Raw genomic sequence first — 9,591 nt, 5'->3', positions numbered from 1 at the left:
AGCTCCCACGGCCGCAGTCCCCTTTCCTGTCCCCTCCAGATCCCGCAAGTGGCGCGGCCCGGGGCGGGGCCTGCGGGGTGGGGGCGGAGCCTTAGTGGCGGAGAACGCGGAGCTGGTGAGGCGCGTGCCTGGGGGTCGTGGGGGTCGCGGGCTCCGTGGCGGGGCGCGATGGGAATCCCTGGTGAGGGCGGGGGCGCATCCTGGGTCGGCGTGCGCGGGGATCTCAGCGCCACCGCGGCTGGCTGCCCCTGTCCCCTGTGTACCTTTTGGGCTGCCCGGGCCGGGCGCCCGCCGCGGGGTCCACAGGCCTAAGACGGACCCCAAACAGAGGGAGGGCTCTTCAGCAGGGACCTAGTCTCATCCGGGTGGACAGACGGACACCCCAGCCCAAGCAGACGTCCCGACCCCGACAGAGCCACTGGCCACCTCCAAACCCCTCCCTGCTTCCTGAACCCCAGGCAGGTTACTTACTGCGCTCGGGGTGCAGGTTAATGCATCTGAGGGCACCCCCTCCCAGGCCCCACACGCAGGTGCACACCCAGGTCCTGGCCTTCCCGTCGCACACTCCGCTGACTGCAGGGTTTATGGGTCAGTCAGCCGGGCTGACTCCGGACTGACCTTCCAACCCGGACAGAGCCGCGCTTGCTTTGTACACGTGGCTGCCTCAGAACGTACCCACACCCCCCACGGGCCTACCCGCATCCTCGATGAGCGGCATGCTCTGGTCCTTCCCCTAAAGCCTCGTGGTTGACGCCAGACAGACTCCCTCCCAGCCCCGTGGCTAGGACACAGGGCCCTGCCTGCTCTTGACCTCCTCTCTCCAGCCCCACTCAGGCTAACGCTGTGCGTCCACCTCATCTGGCAGTCCTGGTGGCACCTGGCCCTGACATTTCCTTGGCAGGAACCCCGGCCTCGCGATGGACCCCGAGTGCTCTCAGCTCCTCCCCGCCCTCTGTGCTGCCCTGGCAGACCCCGGGCAGCCCGTCGCGGATGATACCTGTTTGGAGAAGCTGCTGGACTGGTTTAAAACCGTAACTGAAGCGGGTAAGGGTGGGCATGCTGCTCTTGACGTTGCCCACGGGCCAGAGGGTGCACGGGGCTCCCCTGTCCTGGGGAAGGGGTACCCATCTGGATGGAGTCTTTCGTTCACACCCTAAAGATCCCCCTGGCCACTTCGGGACCCCCGAGGGAGCCATCAGGGGGTGAGAGCTGGAGCTTGGTGCCCTAGCCAGTTCCCAGATGGCTGCAGAGGGCGTGGACAGACTTATTTTTGTTATCAGTGCTTTTGTTTTTGTTTCTTCATTAAGAAACAGGGTTTTGCTTTCTCTCCGATGATGAAAGTAATACCCATTCTTTACCTAAAATGTGAACAGCGGGAAGGAATAAGGAGGAGAGATGATAAACCACCCTCAGCTCTCTGTCTGCGGTCAGGCTTTTTCCCTAACTCATCGCAAAGCTGTATTTTTCCTATAAAAATGATGCCCCGAGACACTTCGGCGCCCTCCTTTCCTCCCTCACCCTCATGGTGGGCATTTTCGGCACGGAGCCCTCCGGGCGATGGGCTGTCACTCACTGCCTTAATCACTTCGCTGTCGTTAGGTGACATATGCGTCTCTTGCTTCATTATTACAGGTCCCGCCACTGATAATCCCAGTCACTGATGTCTGTAGTTCGTTCCTGGCTCCGTCTCCTTTCCCTTTTCCTCTCTCAAGTTGGCTGTCTCGCTCTCCTCGTTTCCCCGCGTGCCTTTTTGCTATGATTTAGTTCCAGGTATTTCAGACTTGGCATGGTGGTTTTTTCCTTCGCCCACAAAGTATTTATTAACAGGGTGCCTTTTAGTTTCAAAACGGTTTCCTTTCAGTCTTTCTCATGGGTTTTGTTGGAGTGAGAAAACACCTGCACTCTCTTTCTTTCCTGTCTGTTGGGCTTTGGTGGAGGTGTGCCTCCGGGCAGTTTCCACACGCGCTGTGGGTTTTGTGCTGGACGATGCTCTTCTTTGGTGTCTGTAGAGTCCTCCGTGGTGGCCTAGTTTGTAGTCAGTTAAAGAAGAATATTTTTGAGCAGCTTTATTGAGATGGAATTTGCATTCCATGCAGTTGACCCATTTAGAGCACACAATTCAGTGGCCGATAGCAAACGCACAGGGTGGTGCAGCCATGGCCACAGTCTGGTTTTGCGACATTTTTACCCCGAAAAGAAGCCTGGTACTGGAGCAGCCCCCCCACCCCCTGCGCTCCCCAGCCCGTGCTCAGTCCCCCCACGTGTTCTAGCCCGGAGTCCCACACTGGTCCCTTGGTTCAAGTCCCTGTCATTCTCGCTAGTTCATCTGCTTCGTTGTTTCTGTGAGGTGTGTCGAAATGTTATTGCGAGACCGTGGGTTCGGCAGTGTTTCTCTGGGAATCTTTCTTCCCCTTTTGCAGACCTGGGCATTAGGGCAGGTCCGAGCAGGCAGAGGCCTCCGCGCCCGCTGGGTCTGTCCCTGAGCGCGGCCCTCATCCCCTCGTCCCGCAGCACTGCGGGTGCTTTCTGCCTGAAGTCCGTTTTCTCCGACTTGACTCTTGCTGCGCCAGCTCTTTTAAATTTGGAATTCGGCCACTGCCTCTCTTCACCGCCAGCTCCGGGAAGGTCCCCGTGCGTGACGCGTCCCCGTCTCCCACAGACCTCCCACTCTCGGGTGGCCTTTGGCTCCTACCCTGATCCGGAGGGCTCTTACTGAAGCTGGGTCTGTTCTGTGTGTGAGTTTGCTGTTCTATTGGACCTGTGCTCACCGTGTGCTTTCGTGTTTTCCCGTGTCTGTCTCTGCTCCGATTTCCTCCTTTCTCCGCCCTCCGTGGGGTAGTCAAAGCTTTTGGTTTTCAAGTTGCGTGTGCCATCCACGTGTGTTCTTCCGTGGCTCCTGGCAGGCGCCGGCTGGGTATCAGTCTCGAGTAAGTGAGAATCTCTGCCCGCTGTTCAGAGGACCCTGGGCCCCCGGCACGCCGGCATGCTCCTCTCTGTCCTCATCTGCTGTTCAGAGTCCCTCTTGTGTTAAGCCCTTTGACGGTCACTCCCGACGGGGGGAGTCACTGCCTTTCAGACCTGCCCACGTGTCTGCTGTGGGTCTCTGCCTCTTGCTCCTTCCTCTCCCTCGCTCTGTCCATCGCGTTCCAGGGTGGCTCCGGGTTGGGGGGCCTCTCCCAGCCTTCGCCGTGGACGCAGCATGGGTGGGGCAGGACCTCAGAGGCCGGGTCTGGGCCTTGCATCGGCGAGTCCTCGCGGTTTAAGGGAAGAGTGTCCATTTGAGAGGGGAAATGGGACCTGTACTTCTTTTCCATGGCCATCAAGGCGGTGCATCTTTTCAGGGCTTTTGGCCATTGGTACTTCCTGTCTCTGCCCCGACCTGCTGTGTTGAGGTGCTGGCTTTCTAGTTTGTCCCCATGATAGGAGTCCTTTGTTGCGATGGCGGTGGGGAGGTGACTGCTAGATGGCTGAGCCGGGAGGCCTGAGAGGAAGGGGTCCCTTGGGGGACACGCAGTGCTGTGCCCCTGGTGACACGCTCCCTGGCTGGGCCTGTGTCCAGGGTCCAGCCTGGTGCTGTTGGAGGACAGCCCTTGCCTGGTGGAGCTGCTGTTCCAGGCGCCGAAAGCCCAGGGCCTGAGTCCCGGCGTCCTCTCCTTCTCCCTCCGCCTGGCGGGCGTGCTGGCGGCCCAGGAAGACTGTTTCCAGTACCTTCAGGTGAGCCCTGGCCAGGTGCCTTCTCCGCGGGCACTTAGAGCAGGGATGGCTGTCACCACTCCTGAGTCTCTGAAGTGTGCTCCCCCCACCCCGTGGCTTGTAAAGAGTGGGACGGGGGTGGGGACAGGCCTGCCACACCAGCGGTGCTGGGCATCGGGGCAGGGGACACGAGGAGGGTGGTGTCCTGCAGGGGAGTGTGTCGGAAGCGAACAGGGATAAGATCGAGGGACCTTTGTTTAAAACGTGGCCCTGAAGCTTCCCCCGTGAGCACCCGCAGAGGCAGAGGGTCTCCAGGCTGCCTGTCCCTGGGAGCTGGCCCGTCACCCTCCCTTCTCCACTCCAGCAGGGACAAGTGCTGCCCGGGCTCTTCGGGGAGGCGGGCCCCCTGGGCGGAGCGGCCTGGACGGCGCCCACGGTGCGCAGCGGCTGGATCCAGGGCCTGCGCACCCTGGCACAGCACCCCAGCGCCCTGCGCTTCCTGGATGACTTCGGTGAGTGTCTCGCCCCCGCCTCCCCCGGGCCTGGCCGAGCCTGGTGCTGTGTGGCCCCCGGGAGGCCTTTGCCCCGCTTTGTCATCTCTGAAAGTGGCAGGGACGTTGGGGTGCTATTGTGAGGGACACGGTGACCGGGGGTGGAGGCTCTAGGGAGTGTGAGGCCCAGCAGCCGGGGCGGCTTTGGAACCACTTGGAGGACTCGGGGCCCTGTGGGTGTAAAGCCCTGGCAGGAAACGGTGCTGACCACCCCACCACACTTTGGCTCCAGTTCTTTTTCCTTTAAAATATTTAATTTTAAGGAAACAGTGGGGTTTTGGAGAGAGAGGGGAAGGGAGGTGGAAGAGAGGGAGAGAGACACCAGTGTGTAGTTGCCTCTGGCAAGCCCCCAGCTGAGGACCTGACCTGCATCCAGGTGTGTGCCCTGACTGGGAATTGAACCAGCGACCTTTTGGTTTGCGGGGCGATGCCCACCCCACTGAATCACACCAGCCTGGGCCCAGCTCCAGGTCTCCGGTGTCCAGGCAGAGGATGGCCAGGCAGAGGATGGCCCCTCTGGCGGCTGGCGGTGCTCAGGAGCTTCCCCTGAGGTGTTGGCTCTGCTGATGGACACTGCCCTGGTCCTGGTGACCCCACTGTCTTCCTGCTCCCCAGGTGCCCTGGACGCCATCTTCTCCCTGCAGGGAGACTCCAGCCTGTTCGTGGCCTCAGCGGCCGGGCAGCTCCTAGTCCACGTACTGGACCTGTGTATGCGAGGCCCAGCTGGGGCCCAGCCCGGCCTGCAGGCTCGCGACTGGCCTGCGTGCGCCCAGAGGATTGTGGGCCACATCGAAGAGTCCCTGTGCGCCACAGCTGCCCCGCGGGTCACGCAGGCCCTGAACGTCCTGAGCACCACCTTCGGGCACTGCCACAGCCCTTGGGTGCAAGTCCTCTGGGTGCGGCTGAGTCCCCGGGTGGCCTGTCTGCTCGAGAGAGACCCCGTCCCAGCTGCACACTCGCTGGTGGATCTCCTCCTCAGTGTGGCCCGGTCAGGCCCCAGGGGCGCAGTGGGCGCAGTGGGCGTGGTGGGGGCGGGGGGGCGAGGGTGCTGGCTGCCCCTGGGAAGCCTCAGAGCAGCCGTCTTGCTGGGCTGTGTCTCACGGACCCCCCAGTGCACTGCCTCGGGCAGAGGGAGCGGCAGAGGGTCTGAAAGCCAGCCCCTGGGGAGGACCCTCCGTCTGCCGGGCACGCCCTGCTGCAGGCGTGGTGGTCCCCTGGGTACCCCGGGGACGGGAGTAACCTTCTCTTTCTGGGGCCCTTCTCTGCAGGTGCCCTGTGCTGAGTGCCGACGCTGGCCTGTGGGAGACCCTGGAGCAGACTCTGGGCCACCTGAGCCCCACACAGGCAGGGCCTCTGGCTCTGGGGGTCCTGAAACTGCAGGACTGGTGAGCTCAGGGTCCATGGTGTGGGGGCAGGGGGCTCCAGGGAATGCTAGAGGCTGAGGACAGCCAGAGGCGGCCCTCCAGGGCCTGCTGGGCAGCGCGGGGCCGGTGGTGCGTGGGCCGTAACTGTTTCCATCAAAAGCTGCGCGGGCTCCTCAGGTTGCTCCGCTGCCCTCGGCCCCCCACGGTGACCTCAGGTTGGGGGCCCTGGGCCACCATTGGGAGCACACCCCAGGTTGGGTATTAGGCCCCAGAAGCCGGGCACTGGGCCTGCTCACCACACTGGCTGAGGCTGTGAGGGGGCAGCTGGCTTGCATTGGTGTCAGGGAGCAGCACTCACCACATCCCGTGTCCTCAGTCCCCAGACACTGAGGACACAGGCCTTCGACATCCTCCTCCAGCCCCTGGCCTGTGTCCTGAAAGCCACTGCTGAGGCCCCCGGACCCCCAGGTACGCCACTCGGGAGGGTAGGCTGGTGCAGGGGTGTGGAACTCTCGGGCCAGGGCAGGCTGTGCGGTAGTGGGTATTCGCCCACCGACTTGGAGAGCTGCCGGCCTTCCTCCCCCAACCCCAGCTGTTGCAGGTGGTGGCTTCTGAGCAGAGGAGGTGTGGGGCCCAGACCCACCTGGGTTCTGTGACTTGTCCCATCAGCGGCAAGATGGGTCAAGGATTAGACGGCGAGGGGCAGGGGGCGGGCAGTGACTTGTGCCGCGTGGCCCATGCCAAGCACGGAGAGGAGCTTCCTGGGTCGACGACCCGAGAGTGGGCTGTGGGGTGACAGGGGCTCAGGAGCCCTGCAGACAGGCTCGGGCCCAGCGTGGAATGGCTGGCCGTCACCCTGGACCAGCTGCCTGCTTGGACCTTCCAGTCCTAGTCTCTGGTGGCGGAGAGTGGACAAGGGGTTGGCGACCTCTCGCAAGGCCCGTGGCAGCCACGCCTGCTGACTGGGAGCCATTTCTGGTCCGCCCACAGGCCTGCCAGCTGAGCCCGCGTGCAACTCCGCCGTGGTGGACGCCCTCCTGTCCTCTAGGTCAGCCTGCGTGGGCCTCCTGTGCCAGACCCTGGCCCACCTGGAGCTGCTGCTGCAGACGGTACATGCGGCCCCAGCCTACAGCCCCCCGTGGCAGGCAGACCGGCAGCCGCACTGACTCTGCCTCCCCCCCAGCCCCAGCGCCCCTCGCCCTGGCCCCAGGGCACCCTGCTTGGCGCCACGGTGACGGTCCTGCAGTTCTGCCGTGGCTCGGCAGTGCCCACCTCCGACATGGGGAGCCGCCTCTGCACGACCCTGGCTGGCTGTGTCCGGGTCCAGCGAGCGGCCCTGGACTTCCTGGGGGCGCTGTCTCGGGGCGCAGGTGCGTCAGAACGCTTCCTCTCGCGCAGCGCAGGTGTGGAGCGAGCCCCACGCTCCTCGCTGCGCAGGGGCTACTGCCCTCGGCCCGTTGTCTGTGGGGCGGACTGGGCTGCCATGGTCTGCCCCTGCTCCCCCGATTGACGCTCTCCCTCCTCTGCTGGGGACCCCCAGCTGGAGGCTGTGGCCTCACCCTCCCGCGTCTCTCTCAGGCCCCCGAGAGTTGGTGACGCAGGCGTTCGCCGTCCTTCTGGACTACCTCACGAGCCCCGACTCCAGCCCCACGGTACAGCCTGCGGGGTTGGGGGGCCGAGTCCTTCCTCAGCGTGAGCATGGAGGGGCCGGCCCGGGGCCTGGCGTGGCTGAAGGCTGAGTGCTGGGGTGCACTGGGCCCCTTGTGGGGTCTCCCCAGGAGACGTGGCCTGGAGCCAGGGGGCCCCTGTGCTCCGTGTCCAGGTGTTTACTGCAGACGTACCGGTCCCTCAGCCCCACGCTTAAGTCGGCCCCGTGGGTGCAGAGTGAACGGCACGTGAGAGCTAGACACAGGGACCCCCGACTCCTGGGGCTTTAGGGAGGAGGTGCCCTGGCCATCTCCAGGGTCTTGGGGCAGAAATTGCATTTCCCCAGGAGAGAGGTTCCTCCTGAGGGCCCCCTCCACTCTCCCTCATCTGGGGGCTCAGTTCTGCTGCTTCGGGGGGCTTTGGCCTCACGGAAGGAAGCCCAGCGCTCCCCTTCCCCAGGCCGGCCCCATCTCACGTCCAGGGGGTGGGAGCTCGGGGTGGGGGTGGGGCAGGTGGGCGCTCCGCCGGCCCTGCAGCCCCCTCTGCCGCCCCAGGTCCTGAGGAAGGCCTTCCAGGCCACGCTCAGGTGGCTGCTGAGCTCACCCCAGCCCCCCGGCTGCTGCGACCTGGAACCCCACACCCAGCGCTTCCTCGGAGGTAACTGGGCCCTTCCTGGGTGCACCGAGGCCCGAGGGGCAGGGCTGGGGTGGGGGCGGGGCGGGCGGCCGGGCCACTCTGAACCGCCCTCCCGCCCCAGAGCTTCTCCCTGTGCTGCAGAAGCGCCTGTGCAGCCCCTGCTGGGAGGTGAGGGACTCGGGCCTCGAGTTCCTGGCCCAGGTGACCCAGTCCTGGGCAGGTGAGTGCGGGCGGGGGCCTCGGGGGAGCCGGCGGCCTGGGCGCCGCGGCACCCTTGCTGGTTTGGGAGTTGGGCCCCCTCGGCTGCCCTCGCGGAGGGCAGGGCAGCCGTGGGCCTGACCCCCCGGTCCCAGCTGGCTGTGGCGGCCCCGTCCGCAGGACAGGCCGGCTTCAGACACGCGCTCCTGGCCTCGGAGGTGCCTGAGCTTGCCGAGCAGCTCCTGCAGGACCCCGAGAGCTACGTCCGCGCGAGTGCGGTGACCGCCGTGGGACTGCTCTCCGGCCGGGGGCTGCACGCTGCCCGCAGCAGCCCTGAGCACCCGGGAGGCCCGCAGGTAAGAGCCGGCAGGGCCCGTCCCCGAGACCCGTCTCGATGCCCAGCGTGGGCACTTGGGGCTAGGCCTCTGTTGGGCACGTCCCCTGAGTCTCCATTACTCAGTGTCCAGCCCCACGACTTTCAGGTACGGCTGCCCCCAGGTGCCAGTGGAGTCCTGGGGGCGGCACGTGGCTGGGCCCCAGACATGCACGGCCGGCCCTCGAGGGGCTCTCCCTGTCCTGCACCCCGAGTCAGCAGGAGCCTGCCCCCAGGGCCCCTACCTGCTCCTCTCTGTCCCCCAGAAGAGCCTGCTGCTGGACCTTCTGCACGTGCTCTCCACAGACTCGGAGGGGTTCCCCCGGAGGGCCGTCATGCAGGTCTTCACAGAGTGGCTGAGGGACGGCCACGCTGAGGTGGCCGAGGACACGGAGCACTTCGTGGCCAGGGTGCTCCAGGCGGCGAGCCAGGACCTGGACTGGGAGGTACGGGCCCAGGGCCTCGAGCTGGCACGGGTGTTCCTGGCCCAGACACTGGGCCAGCCCAGCCCTGACTGTCCCTATGCAGTGGCCCCGCCTGCGGCCGTTCCCCCCTGCCGCCTGGCCCAGGCCCTGCTGGTGCTCTGCCGAGTGCGGCTCTTTGAGTTCGCCTTCCGCGCCTTGTTTGACTGTGACCGAGCTGTGGCCCAGAAGTCCTGCGACCTTCTCCTCTTTCTGAGGGACAAGGCTGCCCCCTACCACGGCCCACAGGGGGCGGGGAGCAGCCCTGACGTGGCCTCTGTGGAGGCCACGCTGCAGAGGTGGCGGGCAGGGGAGCAGGGCCAGCCGCTGGGGCCCTTGGAGCCCGAGGCCGCGGTGGCGGTGCTGAGGGCCATGGACCTGGAGGGTCTGCGGGGGGCTCTGGCAGAGAGCAGCGACCACGTGGAGAGGAGCCCCCAGTCACTGCTGCAGGACATGCTGGCCACTGCGGGCATCCTGGGGGACAACGAGGCCGACTGCTACTGAGGCCGCCCCACGCGGCCTCCCTGTTCCCGCCGCTGGGCCTCAGCTCAGTCCGGCTGAACATGGGACCCTCAGGGAAGCCAGAGCCGGCAAGGCCGGTGTTGTGCGTTTTGCTGTCTTGTTAAAGCGGCGCTTTTCCTACTGAAAATAAATGGCATTTGACAGGG

At 65.1% G+C, this 9,591-nt stretch overlaps 1 protein-coding gene across 3 annotated transcripts; it reads left to right on the top strand.

Annotated features, from left to right (window-relative positions):
- The first annotated feature begins 82 nt into the window (after nt 1-82).
- BRAT1 (BRCA1 associated ATM activator 1) lies at nt 83-9,591 on the top strand. Of its 3 annotated transcripts, none has more exons than XM_037057917.1 (14): nt 83-115; nt 902-1,044; nt 3,560-3,714; nt 4,058-4,205; nt 4,860-5,232; nt 5,513-5,629; nt 5,985-6,076; nt 6,599-6,717; nt 6,792-6,978; nt 7,187-7,260; nt 7,810-7,912; nt 8,013-8,111; nt 8,270-8,445; nt 8,732-9,591. In XM_037057917.1, exons 2-14 carry the CDS (start codon nt 918-920, stop codon nt 9,425-9,427), a joined length of 2,466 nt encoding a protein of 821 aa, XP_036913812.1. In that variant the 5' UTR covers nt 83-115; nt 902-917; the 3' UTR covers nt 9,428-9,591. The 3 variants fall into 3 exon arrangements, with proteins under 3 accessions (XP_036913812.1, XP_036913809.1, XP_036913810.1); XM_037057914.1 differs by having other exon boundaries at nt 8,729-9,591; XM_037057915.1 differs by lacking the exon at nt 83-115 and adding an exon at nt 141-707 and having other exon boundaries at nt 8,729-9,591.

The sequence above is a fragment of the Sturnira hondurensis genome, unplaced genomic scaffold (assembly GCF_014824575.4).
Source record: "Sturnira hondurensis isolate 20B ecotype Veracruz unplaced genomic scaffold, ASM1482457v3 Scaffold0009733, whole genome shotgun sequence".
NCBI lineage: Eukaryota > Metazoa > Chordata > Mammalia > Chiroptera > Phyllostomidae > Sturnira > Sturnira hondurensis.
This window is presented reverse-complemented; position numbering and strand designations above follow the sequence as displayed.